The sequence below is a fragment of the Neopsephotus bourkii genome, unplaced genomic scaffold (genome assembly GCF_033783945.1).
Source record: "Neopsephotus bourkii isolate Nb327-2 ecotype Australia unplaced genomic scaffold, CSIRO-AGI_Nbou_v1 NB_1660, whole genome shotgun sequence".
NCBI lineage: Eukaryota > Metazoa > Chordata > Aves > Psittaciformes > Psittacidae > Neopsephotus > Neopsephotus bourkii.
In genome coordinates, this window is record NW_026902134.1 from 363,314 (window position 1) to 385,620 (window position 22,307).

At 52.1% G+C, this 22,307-nt stretch overlaps 1 protein-coding gene across 1 annotated transcript; it reads right to left on the reverse strand.

Annotated features, from left to right (window-relative positions):
- Positions 1 to 104: 104 nt before the first annotated feature.
- Positions 105 to 22,022, reverse strand: LOC133224011 (GON-4-like protein). The gene is made up of 31 exons (XM_061375224.1): positions 21,690 to 22,022; positions 20,638 to 20,820; positions 20,110 to 20,306; positions 19,236 to 19,310; positions 18,862 to 18,912; positions 18,430 to 18,480; positions 17,679 to 17,774; positions 17,359 to 17,463; positions 16,395 to 16,565; positions 15,631 to 15,823; positions 15,092 to 15,193; positions 14,424 to 14,464; positions 14,044 to 14,147; positions 13,085 to 13,283; positions 12,643 to 12,729; positions 12,163 to 12,334; positions 11,824 to 11,968; positions 11,494 to 11,644; positions 10,766 to 10,882; positions 8,254 to 9,978; positions 7,597 to 7,840; positions 6,858 to 7,039; positions 5,409 to 5,606; positions 4,232 to 4,375; positions 3,574 to 3,717; positions 3,126 to 3,245; positions 2,757 to 2,870; positions 2,105 to 2,312; positions 1,207 to 1,879; positions 842 to 944; positions 105 to 531 (listed from the first exon to the last, which is right to left on the reverse strand). The coding sequence occupies exons 1-31, from the start codon at positions 21,979 to 21,981 to the stop codon at positions 382 to 384; spliced, it is 6,537 nt and encodes a 2,178-aa protein (XP_061231208.1). The 5' UTR covers positions 21,982 to 22,022; the 3' UTR covers positions 105 to 381.
- Between the last annotated feature and the right edge of the window lie 285 nt (positions 22,023 to 22,307).

Genomic DNA, 22,307 nt, shown 5'->3' on the forward strand with positions numbered 1-22,307 from the left:
TCAGGGCAGAGCCTCCCCACCTCCCGTCAATGGAAAGGGAGAACCTAAACCCCCCCCAGTTGTGTTTGTTCCACAGGAAAACAGACATCCTATATACAACATTTACACGGGTCAAAGGCTGTGGGGTGCACAAGCATCCGTTCCGCTGCTGGAGGTCCCCATGGAGGTTCTAGAGGCTCTCGCCCCCAACACCTTTCTCCAGGCCTTTAGTGCAGCTTGACAGGAGTACAGCAGGAAAAGGAACCCCAAACCACCCCGAAAGGTGCCATCTTCAGTACCTGTGCAAGCCTTTTTCCTTGCCCCACAGCACAAGCCTAGCAGCAAACTGGCAAACAGCTCCCTTCTGGTGCAGGCGGGAGCTTTCCAAGCCCAAACCAGCCCTCAGTCATCAGGTTCCTCCTCCGAAAGCAGCAGATCCTTGTCCGAGAGCTGGTCCGTGTTACTGGTGCTGGTAGCATCCTCCTCATCTTCAGAGCTCCCATCGCAGGACGTGTGGAACAGCCTCATCAGTTCTCTGAACCTGTGGGATACCTGAAGGACAAGGGGAATCCAAGGTGATGGTGCAGCAAGGGGATGGCACAGGGAGCGGGGGGGGGGTTGTGCTTCCATGTTAAACCCACAGTGGGTTTTTAGGGTGGGTTAAGGGAACTGGGAGAGCACCGAGTGCTGCGGTCTCCTTTGGCAGGACAGTGCTGTTCATTTGGCTGCACCAGGGCTTGCTTTGAGCCTTTGGTTTCCCATTGGGATTCACTCCCGGATGCAGCAGCAAACTGGGACAAGCAAAGCCCCATTCCCCCTCCCTCCGTGCCCCATTCCCTGCAGCCCCGCGGCCGGCCCTCACCTCGCCGGCTGTCTTGTTGCCCAGGGTCTGGGAGATGGCATGGAAGGTTTCGAGCTGGGCTCCCTTCTCCTGGCACGTGGTGAGGATCACTCTGTCGGCCTCCCTGCGGGACAGCACAAGAGCTGAGAGCGGGGCAGCAAAGCAAGGCCCTGCCTTGGGCCTTTACTCACCCATCCCCAGGCCTGGCTCGAAGCAGAGCCGCATCTGGCCCGGGTTTAAAGCGTGTGGAAGGTCGGAAGTGAGATCTTCCCCAGCGTTACAATGACCCTGCCCCAGGCAGAGCCGGTCTGTGCCAGAGGGGGCAGAACACAGAACCCAAGGGGCTGCAACAGGAGGCAAACCCAATGCTGAGGATGGAGACGCACCTGGTCCAGAGGACAACCCTCTCCCCGGTCGAGCTGACTTTGCTGTTCTTGGCACACACGGTGGCTTCGGTGCCTCGGTGCTGCTGCTGCTGCCCCAGGGAGGCAGGAACCCCTCTGCCCTCCTCCTGCTCCGGCTGCTGCCGCTGCTGGCCCTGGAAGCGCTCCCCTGCCTTTGCCTTTGCCTGTGCTCTGCTCTCGGTGCAGCCCCGCTCCCCCTGCTCCGGGGACCGGGACCCGCGGCTCCTCCCCAGCGCTGCTTTCCTCCAGCCCTGCTTTGCTTCCGGAGGCACCGGGGAGCCCTCGGGGTCCTTCAGCCCCGATTCTGCTGCGGGCCCAAAGGCAGGGGCTGGGGCTGAGGCCGGGTGCAGCCGCTCAGCCTGACCCGGTCCCATTGAACCCTCCTCTGCAGCAGCACCAGGGGGCAGGGGCAGCACTGCAGCTCCGTGCTGCAGGCTCGGTGCCTCCCTCCCCACAGTGCAAGGGCAGTCTTTGGTTTCCTGAGGTAGCTGAAGGGGAGCTCTGTGGGGCTGGGTCCCTGTGGGGCCGTTGCCATCGGAGTCCTTGTCCTGCACAGCAGCTCTGGCACCCGCGTCTCCAACCCGGCCCTCAGGCAGCGCAGCCTCCTCGGCGGGTTCATGGCTGCTGGAGACAATCCTGCCTTGGGGGTGAGACCCTGTGGGAAGCCCACACAAGCTGGGGTGAGAACGTGGGGAGGTTTCCTTGGGGTTAGGACATGCACTGGGAACACTGGGAGCGGCTCTGCAATCCCAACCCATCCCGGACCCCGACCCAGTCAATGTCCTTCACCGCTGCGGGTGACTACAAGCAGCTGCTGGGTGAAGGAGTGCAGGGGGCTGGAAGCAGAGGAGCTTTGAGGAGCTCTGAGGCTGTTACATACCTGACAGCGGAGACTCTGCCTTCCTAGAGGCAGTTTTTGCTTTGCTCTGGGCATCCTCTCCCTCCTCTCTGCTCTCCAGGCTTTCCTCTGCAGCCTCCTTCGATGCTCCGGAATCCTTCCCTTCAGGCTGAGGACTGGATTCCTGCTGCCCCAGGCTTGCACTGAGCTCTTGAGAGTCCTTGGTTTTGTAGAACTTGTTCTCACACACCTGCAATTCAATATAGGAGGCAGTCAGAGATGGGGCAGTGTCCAGGCAAACCTGAGACCTCAGCCTCTGCTCCCAAAGCACTCCTCGACCCTCACAAAGGCTTCAGTTGCCACTGACTCTTTTCCCTTATGGAGAGGCACCGTTCTCACCACAGAGGCCCCAAAAGCATCTTCCAGTTAAAGAGCTTAATTCTTAAACAACTCCCAAGTTGACATTAGTGAGCAGAGCAAGGAGGGGCAGTGGGGAGTGAGCAGGAGGCAGGGAGGGGAAGGGCTGCGCAGTCAGAGCTCCAAGAGGAAGATGCTGTTGGTCATCTTTTGAGTCGCTTTCCTCCTCAGCACATCAGGTTGGAGACAGGAGGCTGGAGAGATCATCACAAGAGGGGACTCTTGGCAGGGCTCTGCTTCCCACTCACGGCTCCAGCGACTGGGCCTAGCAACTAACCTTACTACTACAATGGCTGCAGGTCCTCCTTTTGCTTTTCTTTAGCTTGAGATCGCTACTCCCTTCATGGCAGGAGCATGAACATTCCTTCATCCCATCTACCCACTCGACCTCCTGGAAACAGACATACTCCAGCTGACAAATGGATGGAACACAAGGGTGAGAGGCAGGGGAAGGTGAGCCCCGGGGGGAGCAGCAGGGCTGGGCCCCTCTGCACACACCCAGAGAGGACTGAAGCGATTTTGCCGCTAGCCAAGCAAAGCACAACAGAAACCTTTCAATCCCCTTCCTCCAGCTCTTGTCCTGCCTCTCCCGTTCACCCTCATGGGCATTTGCTGAGTCCACAGCAGTGAAACACCCCAGGCCCACCTTGTCATTGTGCTGGCCGCCCATCTCCTTCCGCTTCTTTGCCCTGGAGGCTGTGTGCATCTTGGGTGGCTCCTCCTCCTCCTCCACATCTGGCAGGGACACTTCTTCAAACCCATCAAACTACAGGAGAGAAACACAACCCCTGCTCTTACCACGCCAGACCCAACTTCATCCCCCCCATGACAACTGAGCTCAGCTCCAGGACGTGACCAGTTCAACTCCATTCAAACAGACATAAATGCTGGGAAACCATAGAATGGGTTGGGGTGGGGAGGACCTTGAGATCATCCAGTTCCAACCCCTTGCCATGGGCAGGGACACGTCCCATTAGGGACTCTGCTCAGTCCACCAACAGCTATCCCAGCCCTCTGCTTCCAAGCTCTTCAAGCCCAACCAAGCCCAGTTTCTCCTCTTTCAGCCCTTGGGGTCTGAGGGAAGGTTGCTGCACCTCGTATTCCTTCTCCTCCGTCCAGTTGATCTCCTCAAAGTCCCCCATGCGGCTGGCAGAGGGCCGCAAGTGATCGAAGAAAACAGAGAACTCATCCTGCAGGTGGTCGTGGCCTTTCAGCAGCTGCCACATTTGGGTCTTCAGCTGGAAGAGAAGCACAGAGAACACAAGGATTTGTTGCATGGCAGAAAGGGTTCCTCAAAGCAAGGGGAGCATCGAGGCTGGAGAGACCCCCAGTGTGGGAGCTGATGCCTGCATTGGTACTGTTGAAGGGTGTTCTGAAACCATTCCACATCCAGCTATCAGACCTTGTAGTCTGTAGGCTTGTAGACCTTAGATCTTCCAATACCTAAAGGGGCCGCAAGAAACCTGGAGAGGGGCAGCGGGTTGGAACTGAGGGGCTTTAAGGTCCCTTCCAACCCAAACCAGTCTATGATTAGCATCGAAATCCCTCTGAAAGCCCAGGCAGACTCTGCAGCACTAAACTGGAACAGATAAAAGCAAGATGGAGGTAGCAGAGAGGAGACAGAGGCCAGTTGATTACAAAGCCTCTTGAAGGAGCAGCTTCAATTCTCTGCCCCTTGTTAAGCTCTTGTGGTCTCCAAGAGCACTGAAGCAGGGTAACTGGTGCCAAGGAGGTACCCGGCTGCCTGCTTACCTCGGTGATCTCCTGGGGCAGGCAGTCAGTGCAGCTCTGCAGGACCTTGATGATCTTCTGGTGGTGGGCAGGGTTCTCAGCAAAGCAGATCTCCAGCTGCCTGAGGAACTTGCGGCTCTTCTCGAACGCCTGCTGCTCCTCAAACTGAGCAAAGGGAGGGCACTGAGCACGCCTGCTCCAGAGCCCAGCTGCAGAGCGCCCGGCTCGCTGCTGCCTTCCCATTCCCACTGACTCCCAGTGCAGAAGTGGGAAGAGGTGGAAGAGAAACCCGTCTCTGCAGAGCAGTGTTCCTGTAAGCTTTAGAGCTTTGCTTTGTGTCAGAGGCACAGCAGACAGGGAAAGCCAGAAAGGATTCCCAACGTGGAAGGCTGATTTGTGAGCCAAGGGAACCATTCCACTGCTGTGTGGCCACAGTCATAGAATCATAGAACAGTTCGGGTTGGAAAGGACCTTCAGATCATCCAGTTCCAATCCCCCTGCCATGGGCAGGGACACCTCACACTAAACCATATTACCCAAGGCCTCGTCCAACCTGGCCTTGAACACTGCCAGGGATGGAGCATTCACAACCTCCCTGGGCACCCATTCCAGTGCCTCAGCACCCTAACAGGAAAGATTTCCCTCCTTATATCCAATCTAAACTTCCCCTGTTTCAGTTTTAACCCATTACCCCTTGTCCTACCACTACAGTCCCTAATGAAGAGTCCCTCCCCAGCATCCCTATAGGCCCCCTTCAGACACTGGAAGCTGCTCTGAAGTCTCCACGCAGCTTCTCTTCTCCAGGCTGAACAGCCCCAACTTTCTCAGCCTGTCTCCATACAGGAGCTGCTCCAGCCCTTGAGCATCCTCGTGGCCTCCTCTGGACTTGTTCCAACAGCTCCATGTCCTTTTGATGTTGAGGACACCAGAACTGCACACAATGCTCCAAGTGAGGTCTCACGAGAGCAGAATAAAGGGGCAGAATCACCTCCTTCGCCCTGCTGCTCACGCTCCCAGTCTCTGCAGTTAGATTCAGATGCTCCAAAGCAATACTGAGTAGGAGACTTAAACACTGATTAACAAACCACTGAGGCAAGCAAAGGACTTAGCAGCTCTTTAAGGGCTCCTTACTCTTTCACTCCCCCAAGCATTCACGTTACCTGCCCAAACCCTGCCCTCCTCCTCCCACTGCACCTACCAGTCCACACTCCAAAGCTTGCTCTGGTAAAAGAAAGGCAGCAAAATCTGTGAGCAACTGGGGCCAATCATGCAGCAGCTTCCGCAGGGTGGAATAGAGATCCACGGCCGTCCGCTTGTCCGTGCTCATCTCAAACTCGTAGATGACCCGGAGGAAGTCCTCGTACTTCCCAGGGATGTGCTGCAAGGCCTCCCGCACCTGCACCCGGCAGCAGGACCACACGTTAGCCCAGGGGAAATGTGCCCCTTTAGGAATCACAGTATCACAGTGTCACAGTATCCCAGTATGTTAGAGATTGGAAGGGACCTCATAAGCTCATCCAGTCCAATCCCCCTGCAGAGCAGGAACACCCGGATAAGGTTACACAAGGATGCATCCAGGTGGGTTTTGATGCCTCCAGAGAAGGAGACTCCACAGCCTCCCTGGGCAGCCTGGGCCAGTGTTCTGGCACCTCACTGAGAAGGAGTTTAAGTGGAACCTCTTGTGTTCCAGTTTGTACCCATTGCCCCTTGTCCTATCATTGTTTGCCACTGAGAAGAGCCTGGCTCCATCCTCGGGACACTCCCCCTTTATATATTTATATACACTAATAAGGTCACCCCTCAGTCTCCTCTTCTCCAGACTATAGAGACCCAGCTCCCTCAGTCTCTCCTCATAAGGGAGATGCTCCCCTCCCTTCATCATCTCAGTTGCCCTGCGCTGGACTCTCTCCAGCAGGTCCCTGTCCTTCTGGAACTGAGGGGCCCAGAACTGGACCCAATATTCCAGATGCGGTCTCACCAGGGCAGAGTAGAGGGGAAAAGGGACCTCTCTCGACCTACTAACCACCCCCCTTCTAATGCACCCCAGGATGCCATTGGCCTCCTTGGCCACAGGGCACAGTGTCGGCTCATGGTCACCCTGTCGTCCACCAGGACCCCCAGGTCCCTCTCCCCTACACTGCTCTCTAAGAGGTCGTTCCCCAGCCTATACTGGAACCTGGGGTTGTTCCTGCCCAGATGCAGGACTCTACACTTTCCCTTGTTCTATCCCATCCAGTTACTCCCTGCCCAACTCTCCAGCCTGTCCAGGTCCCTCTGGATGGCAGCACTGCCTTCTGGCGTGTCGGCCACCCCTCCCAGCTTAGTGTCATCAGCAAACTTGCTGATAGTACACTCAATTCCCTCATCTAAAGCATTGATGAATGTATTAAATAATACTGGTCCCAGTACCGACCCTTGAGGCACTCCACCAGATACAGGCCTCCAATCAGACTCTGCCCCATAGACTCCAACTCTCTGGCTTCTCTCCTTCAGCCAGTTCACAGTCCACCTCCCTACCCGACCATCCAGACCACACTCCCTCTATTTAGCTGCAAGGATGCTGTGGGAGACTGTGTCAACCGCTTTGCCTTGCTCCCTGAGCAGTGTCAGAGGGCTCCACGTGCCCCTGCTCCTCCTCCTGCCTTACCCTGCTTAGATAGGCTTGTGCAAACGCCAGGTCCTTCTGCTCCCGCAGGGGATCTCTCTCCAGGATGTCTTCATCGTACAAGAGCAGCAGCTTGGAGGTATCTTTGCTGGCACGAGCCCGTCCCCTCTTATTCCTGGTTCTGTGGGAGCCCCTGCTTTTCCCAGGGGCCTTCATGTTTTCTCCTAGGAAGAAGCACAAAGCAAGTTGGACAAGCCCCTGGCCTGGCAGCCAGCTCCTCTTCTAGATCAACGCTGCAGTAGGAAAGCAGGCTCCAGAGCTGGTGAGGAGTTACCTGCTTACACTCTCCTGTAAGGGTAGGAGCAATGCACTTGTAGTGAATGAGGCTCCAAACACCTTTTACATTGCCTGGCTCTTTTCATAGCATCTGGCAGGAAAAGCCTCTGGGTACAGCAGCAAAGCCATCCTAGCTGTTACTCAGACCTACTAAGAACTAACAGCTACATCTCCAGTCGTAGTGGGTGAGCAGAGCTCTGCTGTGAGCATCAGAGCTGGCTGCTAACACTTGCAAAGGGCTCTTTTAGCTCATTACTGTTGTTAGACTATTATTATTGTTATTAGCTTATTATTATTATTGTTATTAGCTTATTATCTGAATAGAGTCAGCATCCCAGATAAATAACCAAGGCAAATGAAACCCAGGGACAGCTCCCCCATCCCTTTGCTATTCACGCAGAAGCAGCTCCATTGCCCTGTGTCAAAAGAAACCCACAGGACTCACCTGCTGGGATTCTGTGGGCTTCCACCTGCGGGGCTGCCTTTGTCAACGGGAAGGCAGATTTGGGTTCCTCTGATGCATCTCCACCTATTTCATCATCTTTCTGGGAACTCTCTATTCCTTCCCCTTCCTCCTCCTCCTCTTCCTCAGGCTCCGAGTTCTCTTCCTGGGAATTCTCTTCTTCAGAATCTCCTTCTTGGCTTAAACGCCTCTTGGTTGCCAGCCAAGTCAGCTTCTCCATTGTCTCCTTCGAAAGCAACAACAAACAGCATCATCTGCTTTGCTTTCAGCATTTAACATCATCCAGCAAGCAGCTCCCTCCAGGAGCAATTACTCCGCTGGGAATCCTAACAGCCAATTCCACAGATCACGACCTGAGCAAGAGAGGGTTCCACCGAAGGGCCAGAACCCAAGCACCACCAGCTCTGTTTGTGTATTCCAGACTCTGCCACTTCCAAAAGCCTGAAGTTGGACAGAATTCCTTAATGATCACCTCAAGTCTTGCTGGAATTGTGTCCCTGAAAAGTCCTTGCTATCACACAGCTGACAGTCCAGCTTTCCAATTGGATTCCAGCTGTGATTTGCCCTGCCTCCACCGGGGTGTTTCAGGACACCAATAGTTACCATTAGCAAGGTTTAGAACCTTTTGCTTGCTCTTACCTGAAGTTCTGGCACTGAAAGAACGGATTCTTCTGATGCTGATGACATTTCTTCATCCTCATCCTGTGTGAAGTCATCAAAGTCATCTTCCTCCTCCTCTTCTTGCCCTTCTCTCTCCCCAGCAGCTTCAGGGCCAGCCGGTGTCCCCACAGACTGCCCATCTATGCTGGATGAATCCTCTGGTCTTCCCAGCGGACTGCTGAACTCTGCCTCCACATCTGCTGTGTAAGAAGGGTTCTTTGGAGACTCACTGCTTCCTTGTGCTCCAGCAACACCACCTACATCCATCTGCTGGTCACCGTGGGGAGACGACTGCAAAGGCCAGCGTTGTTCTTCTCCCTTCTTATCACACAATGGATGCTCCCCTTTCATTTCTTTCAGGTCATCTGAGCATGAGCACGCAGCCTCCATGTTCAGCTCCTGGCCAAGATCCAGCATGAATTCCTCCTTCACGTCAGCACACACAAGATCCCTCTTCTGCACCGGGTTTGCCTCCTTGGTAGCATCATTTGATTCTTCGGATTCAATTTTCACTGTTTCATCTGGATCTTCTAAATGAGGCAAAAGGTCCACAGCCAACGCCTCGGAGGTGTTCTCCTCTCCTTCCACCACTGTCCAGCTACAGCACTCGCTGTTGTTCACCTTCTCCTGACTGCCATTGCTTGCAGGGGCAGGATTTGTACTGCAGTCCTTGGGGGAGACAGCAGAGCACGAAGTGTACAGCTCTGAGGGTTCAGCCTTGGCCTCTGCTGTACTTTTGTTGCTCCCAGCAGAGCAGGCAGGAACCAGATTCAGCTGCTCCTCACTGTCACCAACAGATGATGCAGAAAGACCAACAGGGTTAGGGGACACAATGAGCGAAGGGAGTGAAGAAGTCACCAGGGGCTGATTCAATGGACAGGGGAAAGTGGAGGGATTTACCAGTAAGGTTGTAACTGGAATGGCCTGAGCGCCTCTACCAACTGTGGGATTGATGGGCTGAATCATATTGCAGCCATTGCCTATATTCACCACTTTCACTGTGGCAGCAGGTACAGTGAGGATGACAGGAGATGGCTGAATCAAAGGGGAAGTCTTGAGCAGTGGGGCAGATTTTGGCCCTTTCTTCCTCTGGTACCCCTTACGAACGCAAGGCTTGCGTGCTTTCGCTCCAGCCAAAGCTGGCAGCATCACCTTGGGCTGGAGAGGCACTGGGTTTGAGGACACAAGGGCTGGTGGTACAGCAGCTGAGAAAGCCTGTCTGGAGTCCGAGGGGGAAGTGGAGAGCACGTTCTGGAACTCCAAAGCATCCCCACTTCCTACCACGGCTGGGACGTTCAGGGGCTGCACCCCCGGCACCGTCTGCACCACTGGAGCTGGCTGGATGAGCCGGGGAATCTGCACCATCACTTTGCTGGGAGGAGCTTCTGACTGGGAGAGCTTCACAGCTCTCTGCATGTTGATGGGGTTAGCACTGGGCTGCAGGCAAGGGCTCGGTCGAATGAGGACAGGCTTAAGAGCTGAAGACCTCTGCCTCCTCCACGCTCTCCTAGAGAAGCGATTGGCAAGGGGCTTGAGGGTCAGTACGAGGCCCTTTGGCATGAGGAGAGGGTATTTTTCATCGTGTTCTGTGTCTGAAGCTTCCTTTCCTGTCCCCAGGACAGCTTCTGCAGCAGGTGAACCTGGTGCCTCCCTGGCATCTTCTGCCAATTGCTTCAGCTCCCTCTGAATGGAGGGCAAGCTTGCCTAAAGGGAACAAGAGCTTATTAGTGCAGTCCTTTGGCTACTCCTCTTACTACCACCTCCAAACAGCACCACAGAAGGCAACAGGGAGCAACCTGCTTCTAAAAGTAAAGCAGTTTTATTCTCCTGCTCATTACTGTTGCTTGATATTTGCTGTACATTACTTTATATTCAGGGGGTTTCAAAAGCCTTCAAAAGAATTCGAGAGCCTGAAAGGAACAAGAGAACTGAACTGCTTCAGAAAGGTTCCTTTAGTAAATACAAGACTGTGGGGGAAGGAAGCTTCACTGTAGCAATGAAATGCAATGGGTGATTAAGAGAACTGGATTTTATGGCATCTGAGTCTAATTCTTTCCTCAGAGACACTCCTCTGACTCACTGTGGTCACTATGCCTCCAGCTTAGTCCAACCATAAGGGTCAGTCTGTGCTGATGAACAACCTAACGAAGCCAAGCAACAAACATCAAGCAGCAAACCAAGGATCAGGTATGGCCACGCTGCCTTCAGTCAGCTTAGCAGCTGGGCAGACAAGCACTGAGAGCAGTGCCTAATCCTTACAGGCTGCTAAGTACTACTGGGCTTGCTGCATTTCCTAGCTAGGGTCAGGATAACAGAGGGTCCCTTGCAATACAAGCAGGGTACGTTTTGACTTCAGAGCTGTATCTTACCCAACAAACCCCTCTGCCCTTAGGCTGTAAAGAAAAAGGAAGAAAAACCCACCACCACCACCACCAAGAAAAGAAATGAACCAAAACCAACCCCCCCTCCCCACGTTTATAGCAGGAACTACCTTTAGCCAAAATGGGAGGCGATGCTCTTCTCTCTCCACTGGAGGCTTCCACTCATCAGGCTGGACTTCCTCACAGCACTTGAACAGAACAGGCAACTGCTTTGTCTTCTTGTAGTACTGCATGGAGAGAGGGGAGAATGCAGGATGAGGGCTGTGCTCTGCACCGGGCTGGTGCAGGATGAGGGCTGTGCCCTGTAAAAGTGTTCATGTGAATGGAGTGATTCACATTACTACTTTGATAAGGTAAGAAACATCAAGGAAAGAGCAATAAAGGCTGACAAGGGCTCGCTGCCACCGTGGGTTCTCAAAAGGAAGCAGGAAGTTCTAGCAGATGGGCACTTGCTTTAAGTGCTTCTGGTTCTTCCTCTCACTTCAAGCAGTGACTATAGCTTATGGGACCTGCTGGACACTCCCCATGGCTGCAGACAGCCCTTTGGTTTAAGCTTCACTACTTGTGTGAATTGGTCAGGATTAGTGAAGCCACAGCTGGGCTGTCTGCAAGCACTGGTCTCTTTAGAGTCAGAGCAGTAAGAGCAGTACTTGCACAGTCCAGAGGGTGAGGCCTTTCTGAAGAAATTCTCATTGCTAATAAAAGGATGATGTTGTCTTCCAAGAAAACAGAGCACAAAATGATCCTTGGAACAGCCAGCACATCTCTGCCTGCACAACAAATCAGCAGACACATGAAGCTGAGAGATACCAGCCCACAAGCTACAGGCATCACTTACCCTGATGATGTTATCAGGGGCTCGGTTCATATTGAGGTTCTTGATCCTCACTGTGAGCTGGTGGGCAGTTTTGGTTGGCAAGAGGTATTTGCTGATCAAAGGCTTTGGAAACTCCGTCCCTTCAAAATGCTTCAAACCTAAAGCTAATAAACTGAAGGAGGAAAAAGGGGGAGAGGGAAGAGAAAAAGCCTGTTAGACAGGATGGCAGACTGCTGTTTGGATGTGCTGTTGCACAGGACACAGCTAGCCCCACGGTTCACATCCTAGACACTCTCCTTAGCAAAGCAGCCCCATTCAGGTGCGTTTCCTGCAACAATTCTAAGCTCTTACTTGTCCTCTGCCTTGGTGAAGATGATCTTGTCCCGTGGAGGGTTTGCTTTCAAGGAACATATTGGCAGTAACTCGGGATACATAAAGACTCTCCTTGTTGCCAAAATCCACGCCACTTGCTTTGGTAAACATGGGAATTCACTGGCTGTGAAGAGAATTCACTTACTGTGGTGCAAGTTTAAGCAGCAAACAGGCAGTCAATGAAATGGGTGGATTTATGGACAAACACCTCACAGAATCAAAGCAAATCCATTCCAAAGAGCAGCCTGAAGCATCTCTCACCTGGAGACGGCTCTCACTGTGAACACCTCCCCATGGCTTCCCCCTTCAGATACTCACCACTCTTCTTCACAGCTTTGCGAGGGCTCCAGTCAACCTGGACTTGGGCATGAAAATCCTCAATGAGCTGCAGTGCTCCCTTCAGGTTGCAGGGCTGGAACATGGTCTGGAACTTGGGGTTGAAGGACAGGCGGAGGAGCGTGGAGCTACGAGCAAAGTTCCCAAGCTCACTCTGCCAAGGCAAAGACAGAGAAACATAAACCAAGACGCCTTCCAGTGGAAGGTGAAGACAAATGCTTTCTTTTCAGTGTTACCATGGAAACAGCAACAAAAATGACAATTCAAAGCCCTGTTATTAGTGAACACGATGGGAATTATGTCTCTAAGTCCTGAGCATGTTTGTAGTAGGCTTACAACATCATCCCCTTAATGAGGGGTAGTTTCATTTAAGGGCATCGATGAATTAATCTCTCTAAGTATCTCCAGCAACCAGCAATCATTAACATTCACTTTTAGCTCTGATTTGAGACATATCCTTACCAAAAACATCCTGGTGGTACTGGCCTCAGAACTTAAAGCAGGGTTGGAACTTGCGAGGAGATGGATTTGAGTCAGAAGCTGAACATGCTTGAAGAATAAAATCAGACAAATGGGGGTTTGTTTTCAGTGGATCAGAAATCCAAGAAACTGGAAAGCACAAGTATAGAGGCACCTGAGCACCCCAAAAATCACATTCGGACTCTAATAATCTTTTAAGCAATAGAAAGCTGAGGGCAAGCTTGAATATCCACCCAATTCCGATTGTCTTTCAGTGGAACTGGGCATGTAGGCATCACCTACAAGAGCTCCAGCTTCACACATGGCTTGTTCAACTCACTGCTCTAAGAAAGCACACCCACATGCTTGCTGCAGCACTGCCTTCCCCTGCCCCTACAGCATCCAGCAAATACCCATTAGGTCAGACCAGGTAACACTTTATCACCTGCTGCATTTGCTGCTGGAGCCTCTTTCTTTGCACACTGTCCAGAACAAGGCTCTGCAGAGGCTTCTCATTCTGAGGTTTGGATTTTTCCATCTCCTGCGGTGGCTTAATGGAGGACTTCTTCATTCTCAACTGCTCAAGCTGCTCCTTCACCGTCCGGTGTTGCTCGTTCAGTAAATTGGCCAGGGGCTCTTCAAATCTGGTTGAGACCAAAAGACAGTGGTATCCACAAGCAACAATAAGCCTAGCAAATCCATGCTTTGCCACAAAACAATCTGTATACAGATAAAACTGGGGAAGAAGCAACTGGGAGAACTGCCCCCCAAAGAACACTCACACAAGTAGCTATTGTCAAAAGACAAATGATACAAAGAGTAAGAGAGAGCATCCAGTTTCCTTGCTTCAGGTCTGTAGCTGGTTGAAGAGTTGCTGCACTCCCCTCTGGTACTGCTCATCCCAGAGAGAGTATCAAGAAACTCCAGCCTTCACTTTGGCTCCTTTCCCAAACAGATACAGCTTGATCTTGAGCTGATCTGCCCCAAAAACCAGGAGACACCATGCATGCTGCACTTCACCTTCAGCCACTTTCTGTAACTGGTTAGACTGACCCAGAAAGAAATGCTTTAGACCCTTCCTCTTCCAAGTCACTGTTTCCAGTATAACCCATCCCAGAAACCCTCAAAAGCCAACTCCCAAACTTTATCAGCATCTCAGCCCTACGCCTCAGCTATATTAAGCAGTCTTCCCTTAGAAAAGACCACCAATACATCAAAGCTCTTTAGTTAAAAGGCAAGGTGACACTTGGCCGAACCAGCTCCTCAAGCTTCTTGTCACCAAGCAGTGGCCTGTGCTCAACAGGCATTACCTCACTGGGGGATGGCACAAGAAAGCAGCAGGTACCCACAGGCATTTTAGCATAACAGTGTGATTTTCCAGCCATTCATACCCATTGACCCTACCTAAGTGCCTGAGGTGTATTGAAGTTCGGCCGTGACTCTGTAACATTATCCTCATCTTCTGGACCTTCATCTTCCATGTTGGAGAAACCCATCTCATCCTGAAACTTAGAGCAAATGTGTAGCAGCACTGAGGAACATAAAGCTTGTCTTTAGCCAATACAGCTCATGACAGTCCTCAAGCACAGACAATCTGCAGGGATTTAAGGAAGTTCCTATGTTTGTTCCTTCCCATGGCTAAAAGTGACACTTTCATAATAGGACCCCTCTGCACACAGTCAGCGCTAAGGATCTTCCTGAGACCACCCCTTTATGGCTTTAAAGATTTCATGTCAGAGCTGAGAAAGATCTGTTCTTCAGTGCTACACCAACTTCTCACTTACTGTCTCAAAGAGCTCCTCCATCAGTTCATTCACTTCCTTTTCTGCAAGTAAAATTAAAAAGCATGAAGACTCTTTCCCAAGAAACACTGTCATAATATCAAGTCACTGAAGGAATCTCTCTTCAAAAGCAAAGCCCTCCCCTTGCAAAGAAAGGACCAAGAAGGAAAGCCCCCTGATACTACACTCCTTTTTAATGCTGGACCCCAGAAAGCTTCAGCTGAGACTGTTCTGAACCAGAAATGGAATTAAGCTGAAAGTTAACCTGGGATAAGCCCTAAACCAAGTGTGCTTTGTTGAGAAGATAAAAATGCTACGTTTCTAAAACTAACTTGAAGACTGAAAGGACTTGGAGAACCCTGAACTCCACTCAAGTCACCGGGCAAGCATTCAGTTCTGTATTGGCCAAAGCTTTATGCAAGATTCTACTAGCACCTAAGCATTATTCTTCATTCTCTGCTGTGGAGTAAAGCTGCATTTGACAGCACAGCAGCCCTGGCCAGAGGCTTCCATGTATGCCCAGAAAGGCAGCTTTGCAGAGGAAAGCTCTTCAGTCAGGATGCAGATGGGTTTTAACTAGCCTAACGCAGCAAAAATCTTGGCACCAGAACACTTCTCAAAGTGAATTATTAATCACAACAAGAAGGAGATGTGATTCCCAAAGGACTCACTCGTAATCCTCACAGCACGATCATTTCTGAAGTCTTCTGTGTCTGGTTCGTCCAGATCTTCCAGGAAATTGTACTCAGGGTCATCATCATCATCTGCTTCATCTAATAAGAAACATGTTTGGAAACATCATTACCCTGCCCCAAGAGCAGCTGCCAGGAGCAGAAGCAGCTTGTTTACTGCCTGACCCAGCACCCAGAGCATCCGTATTTGTAGCCACTTCCATTTAGAAGAGGTCAATCTATTCTCTGTCACCTGAGTTTCAGCTCAGTTTACAAAGACTGAAGCAGCAGTATTTCAATTTGTGCTTTACATTCCATGTGCACAGCTGTAAGCAACTGGTAAATTGAGGACAAAAGGAAGTCAAGCCCCAGAGCTCGTTCTTGGTTCTTCTCAAAGAGCAAAACAGTTGTTTTTACCAAACCAAGTCCTGTGCTAACAAGGAGCATGATGCACTCCATAGATTCAGGCATATCAGTGCTAAGCTTCCTGACAGCAGGATGGACTAAGGGCTGAAACACATACATTTATTGATGGTTACCTTCATTCTCCACATCATCATTCATGAGTCCTCCAAGCCACCTTTTCCATTCTTCATCATCTGCAGTGTTAGGATCATACATATCAGGTGTGATATCCGGGGCTCGGAGCTCAGCCTCCAGCTGGCCAAGGGGAACATCCTTCAGTGGCCTCTTGGATCGGGTTCGGAAGGCGATGAGGCTGTCTTCCAGAGACTGAAAGATGAAGGGAAACCACAATGGAATGACAAATCTCTGCTTTTCCCAGTTTCTCTGGCAGCCAAAAACTCCCAGTATCAAAAATACGAGATTCCTGACACAAAGAATCCTTTACTTTGGTAAAGCCAAACTTTCACTCCTTTTCCTATTCAACTGCTATTGGTGATAAATATATTTTTGTTCATTTAGCTCGTGTTAAACTCTTCTCTGCTACCAAAGAAGCAATCCCCACTTGCACTATCACAACGAAGCCATGTTCTCTTTACAACCAGCTTCCTCAGGGGTTACTACAGACTTGCCTGCAAAGCCCAACTAAGCTGACAGGTTAGCTTTCAGAAGGAAAACTATCTTCACTAGTCATGTCAATGTCATAGAATTGCATTTAACAGTCAAAACAATGCTAGGGAGAGTTATGAGCAGAAGCAAAGTGTAGTTACAACACAAGAAACTAGAAGCATACGTCACTAACACCATTTTACTAACAGTTGCCTTTATTCTCCCACTGAGCTGGCGTCCTACACACTGTGGAGATTCAACCCACACTATTACAGCATCCCCAGACCAGTACCTGGTAAGAATCCATGCATACTGGGCTTGAAGCCAGTTCTTCATCCACTGCATGCAGCTTCTCCATGAACGTGCTGTCTTTGTTTTGCTTTGGTTTTGGAGGTGGTGGAGGTCCCATGGGAACTACTTCAGCACTGATATGTCTAACAACAGGCGTAGTGACCTTTTCCATCTAATTAAAAAGGCCTTTGTGTTAGAAGGGAAATGTATGTTCTAGATAAAACAAGGACAGAGCAAGTCTCTATCTGCTGGGCCAGAGCCTAATACAACAGAAATGAGAGAAATGCTTCACAGAAGAAAAGGGATTCTTTATCCTACACTCACTTTATCTTTCAGGAAGTACAAGTAAATTCACTGTTGAAAAGACATGCAGGAAAGAAGACATTTGGAAGAGCTGAACATCAGCCTCAACGTTGCTAGATCTGATAAACCTGAACACTGCCAGCTGTGGCACACTCCCAAAAGCAAAGCCATGGCAAGGAGAAGGTGGAACTATCAATCCATTATTGCTCTTTCACCAACTCCAGTGGCAGTGGCCAGTTCCCACGCATGCTTTCTCATTCTTGTCTGTTGATACTCGACTCTCACCACCCTGCACATACTCCCACTGGTTACCAGTCCCCAGAAATAACCTTTCTGCTTTTGGCAGCACCGCTTCCTCCTCCTACAAGCACAGAAAGCAACTCCCCTGCACTCCTCTCCCACATAAGCAGACAAACAATTACTATCTGAGAAGAGCCTCTTCTTTCCATTGCCAGTGGGTTTAAGTAACTCTTTATTTCGGACTAAGCTCTTTCTGCAAGGGTTGCGCTTCACTGCTCATGCACGAAGCGCTGCAGAGGGACCCTGAAGCCACGCAGCACCTGCCCCACACCACAGCCTGAAGCAGTAATGTGTCTTTTTGCTTTTGCATTAATGGCTTAGGAATGAAGGCCCAAAGTTGTTTCTAAAGAAAGCAAGTTTACCTCGCAGAGAGTCCCTCCCTCCTCATCAGAGGAGCGCCTCGTCCTAGATCGCTTTGCTCCCCGAGGAGAAGAAGCAGTGCTCTCTACATCACTTTCCAGTAAGCTCTAGAGCACAGAAGATGCAGAGGGCAATCAAACACTGCTTCAACTCATATTCCAAAGACTGCTTCTTTGTCAAATGCACACTACAGCATTGGAGACAGATTACTAGAAGGTCTGGGACAAGTTTTAACATGTTAAAATAAAGAGCATTCTGCTGCCTCAGACATGGAGACAGCTCCATCCTGAACACAACACATCTTTGTCCAAGCTGCAGTTACCTCTTCTGCAGTCTCGTCCTCATCCTCATCCTCAGGCTGGTATTCTTCATCAGATGAATCATCTTCCTCAAGAGGAATGTCCACAAACTGAGGAGGCTGCAACACAATGGAACACACAACTCTGTCCAGGCGAGAAAGAGCCGCACTCTCAGGTCAAAGGTTCCCAGCTGAGGAAATGCCCTGAAGCTCAGAAAGGAAGGAAAGTGCTGAGAAAGGCTGAAGAGACCAAAGCAATTACTGAAGTACAACTGGTAGAGCAAAGGAAGTGCTTTAAAATGCACAAAATATCCACATTTGTAGGATGGAAACACTGCATGAACAGACACTATCTTAGAGATGTGTTTCTAGCACCTGAATGGCCATTCCCTCCTGCCACACTGCTGGATCCTGCCTACACCAAGGCAAAAAAAGCCCCGAGATCCAGGCTGTATTTCCAGACAGTCCTACAGTGCACAGAACTGAGGTCTGGGCACTAACATTCACCAGCAGAAGTTTCATCCAGGTAGAGGCTGCTGCAGTACCAATGTGGGAAGCTGAAAAGACATCCCTCATTGCATTCTGTCTTCTAAAGGCAGTTCTTTTGGGCCCTCTGTGCACCCACTGCTGTGTTAACTGCCCTGTCCTGCTTGCAGTGCTCCCTGTCACTGTATTGGCCATGTTAGACATGAATCTGCTCCACCTCTCCAAAGGATTCCTTGCTTTCAGGGTGCCTCCAGTACAGTCTCCCACTTCCCAGCAGTAGCTGACTTACCTTCACCTCATTTGCCTTCTTAATTGGAGAAATATTCCACGTTGGAATCACCTAAAGAGAGCAGAAGCACTTTAGCTGGCTCTGAAAAGCATGGTCTGCACAGCTTAGATCTCTTACAGCAAATCAGTACTGGAGCTTGAGGCCTTGCTCTCCAAAGTAGCCAAGTAACAACAGACTTCCAACAAAGGCTTTCTGAGCTGCCCCTGTGATCCCTGCACAGTAACTTCAGGACACTGCCAACTCACTGCATTTTCTAACCCTGGCCTGGTTCTACTCTGCCCATCTCAAAGTTTTACACTGCTTTAACTTATTTTTCTCACATGAAGAATACATCACATAAAAGCACACTTTACACCTCCTTTAGAAGACCCAACTACCAAAGCCATTTGGGCAGGGGGAGGCCGCAATAGTAAAAGCAGATCATGTACTTACCACTCCTTTCTCCACAACTTCCTTCAGTTTGGAACGAGTCATTTTGGGCTCCTGAGGGTTTAAAAGAAGACAACAGCAACCTCTTCAGCTGCTTTTCTTCACTGCAAACCTTCCTCCAGCAGCTCTGCACTAAAGGCTTTCCTCTTCTTTAAATTCACTGCCTTTTAGGCAGGATCAGAGTGACATCAAAAATAACCCCTCACAATCCTGTTTCCTCATTTACACTCATACACAGACACTACTCACTTCATCCAAGTGGTAATGAAACATCAGTTATGGTCCTACCTATTCTCTCCATACCACATCATGGACCCACAAGATAGACTGGTGAAGGTATCATGCATTTGGAACAACAGAAACCCCTTTTTACTTACAAACAAAGGGATATCTTCTGTCTCACTGATGGCTGCTTTCATCATGGCAACCACATGCTCATTTGTGATCACTTCCTACAGGAACACACACAAAAAGGGATCTTTTACATTGTTAAAAACTTAAGGTTAAGATAAACTCGTTAGAAACACGATGGAGAAATAGTCAGGGTACAACAGACTTTGTAACTCTGCAAGAACACAGAAAGACTGGACAAGAAACTCTGGAGTAAGCATAAGGAGGGATAACAGCATCTGCAGCACGCTGCCTGGGAAGGTTCCCCAGACCAGATTCCCAGCAGAAGGAAAGAAAACAGCTGTAGGAAAAGCCCACCCCAATCCCCTTCCTTCATGTCACATCAGGAGGAAAACCACCCCAGCACATGAGAAATGCTGCCATGAAACTGCAGCAGCTTCCAAAGGGGTCAGGGTCTAATTCTCTAGAGAAAGCACGGAATAATCTGTGCTTGCAGCATCACGGTCCATCATTTCAGACAACGTTTTCTGGACTCCGACGGAAGGCAGGAGGGAGCCGGTATCTGAGCCTCCATCTCCCGAATGCCACCATAAGGTTCCAGGGAACGTAGGCGACTCTGAGACATTTACAGCCCCCACACGGTGCCGTGTGACAGGGGAAGATTCATTTATGGCACAGGATCAGCTGGTGCCTCTGCCTGACAGAATCGTGGCAGCCTCCAACGGGTGGGCCACAGGGATGGCAAGCAGGGAAATCCTTGAGCTGTCCTGCATTGGAACAGTACCTGCACTAAATAAACCCAAAGCAAAGGGCACACACACGAGCCTCAGATTCAAGTCTAGGGTGCACTGTCTCACAAAGCTGAGCACCTCCTTCCCTGTCACAGCCCTCCACACTCACATGCAGGATGTTCCTCACGTTGACAACTGTCAGGTTGTGCTGCTTGGCTCCATCTTCTAAGGTGCGGTCCAGGGTATCGTCCAGTTTGATGTCACAGGACAAGGACCCCTCCTCCTCTGGACTTTTCCCTTCTCTTTTCCGTTTGGTTGCCTTCCTCCTCCTCTTCCTTCTTTCAATATCCTCTCCCTCTTGCTCCTCTGCAAATGGATAAACACAGAATCACCTTCCCATGCAGCACATCCTCATTTAAACCACCCCAAAGCCAACAGCTACAGCTCTGCAGCTACTGAAGTGACAGCGGCTTTTCCAGAGGAGATCATGGGATGCAAATGGCCAGAAGTACCGGGACTGAACGTGAACGTGTGAATGATGGATTCAAACTCTGCAAGACCACTGGAGCAAGCCCAGGTTACGTGTTTGCCATCCCTATTGGCTTGAGCTTACACAAGGGTCTCAGCAGCCCTTTTACCCCTCTTGCACATGGAGGTGTTTTAAGTAACGCACACCCCAAACCCTCCTCTGCCTCACCCGTCTGCTGGGGCCCCTCTCCAGCTCTGCTGCTCCGCAGCGGCTTCACCACAGCAGGATTCCGAGCGGGGACCTGCACAGAGCTTCTCCCTGGAGCCTCCTGCCCCGGGGCCTGGCTTTCAGGCAGGCACAGGTCCCTCTGCGCGCTCCCTTCCACCTCTGGGCACAGCTTGGGCATCCTCCCTGCGAACAGAACACACGGAGGGCGCTGCGCTGACCCCACGCAGAGCACAGCCACGAGGCTGCTGCACTCCATAAAGCTTCCCATGACCCATCCAAGCCAACAGCCCTGGGGAAGCGATCCAGGCAACATTAGAGGCTGATTTCCTCAAGCCAGGGTTGTGCTCCCTGTTGCAGGATGCAACTGCAATGGGAACCAGCAGCCAGGGAACACCGTAGCCATGTTAGGGAGCCACCTTAGGCCGGTTTCAAACCCCACCAGTGCTGACGGGGGGGGGCTGCACAACCCCTGCTCCTGTTTCAAGCCAGTCCTGATGTGCTCCCAGAGGGTCAGGGAAAGGGAAGAAGAGAGCAGGCAGTGTGGGAAAGGGAGCACAACCACTTGTTCCAATGGGGTTAAACATTGGCCCACTCAGCGCCACTGTGGGGGGGAATCCCTCTTGAGCCCCATGCTTGCACTGAGCCTCAGAGCAAGCTTCCTCGGGCTGTGCCTCACTGCTACAGCCCCCAAAGGGCCAAACCCAGGGCCCGGACTGGGAAACCGGGGCTGAGTTTGCAGCATTGTGGCTGTGAGGCTGGAAATAAGAAACCGAACCAAAGCGGCTCCGGGAGCCCTCGGGGCTCGGCAGCACTAGCACTAGCACTAGCACTGACCCTAACCCACCCTAACCCTAACCCTCGTGTTTTAAGGGAGGAGAAGGCCCAGCCTCGGCAAGCTGGGCCCCTCCCGTTCATCTTTAACCCCTCAGGCCCCCCCAACCGCGCACCCCGCGGTTCTAAGCTCCGGTGCTGAGGCGCTCCCCGGGCCGGCAGCGGGGCAACGGCGTGCGGAGAGCCCCCAGCACCCCGCGACCCGCTCCGGCCGCCTTTACCTTCTGCTGCCGCCGCTTCGGGAGCGCCGAGGCCCTCAGGGAGCTGGGTGCAGGCCTCCTTCGGGCCCGGCCGCTTCCCGCCCTTCAGCGAGGCCTCCCCGGGACCCCTCCACACGCCCGGGCCGCCGGAGGGCAGCGCTCCGGCCCGGGCCGCCGACGCGGGCTTGGCGGAGGAGCCGCCGCCGTCCGAGGAGGAGCTCCCGGGCGGGTCCCCGTCGTCCCGCGGGCTCTGCGGCCCCGCCACCGCCGCCCTCCGCTTCTTGCAGGGCAGCATCTTCAGCGACAGCGCCATGGCGGCGGCGGCGCCCGCCCGGAGCCCAGCACCGCGGCTCCCCGGGGCCCGGGCCCGACCCGCCGGCTCCGCAGGAAGCGGAAGCGCCGCGGGGCCCGCCCGCCGCGCAGGCGCAGTGCCGCCATGTTGGCCCGGCGCGGGCCGCTCCGCCGCCATGTTGGCGGCGCGGGGGCCGTCAGCCCCGCCGTGACGACGCGGGGCAGCGGGGGCGGCCGCCGCCATCTTTGCTGCGCGCCACCGCCCCGCAGGGTCCGCCCGCGGCGCGCATCGGGCACGAGCACGGGCACAGGGAGGGGGGAGCCGCCGCACGCGCACTCGCGCCCCCG

Excerpts from the sequence above, each read along its gene's own strand:
- LOC133224011 (XM_061375224.1), bottom strand. The coding sequence starts at position 21,981 with ATGGCGCTGTCGCTGAAGATGCTGCCCTGCAAGAAGCGGAGGGCGGCG. Across the intron at positions 12,335-12,642 it reads GTACCACCAGGATGTTTTTG|AGTGAGCTTGGGAACTTTGC; the intron begins GTAAGGATATGT and ends TTGCCTTGGCAG. Across the intron at positions 532-841 it reads GCAACAAGACAGCCGGCGAG|GTATCCCACAGGTTCAGAGA; the intron begins GTGAGGGCCGGC and ends CTTGTCCTTCAG.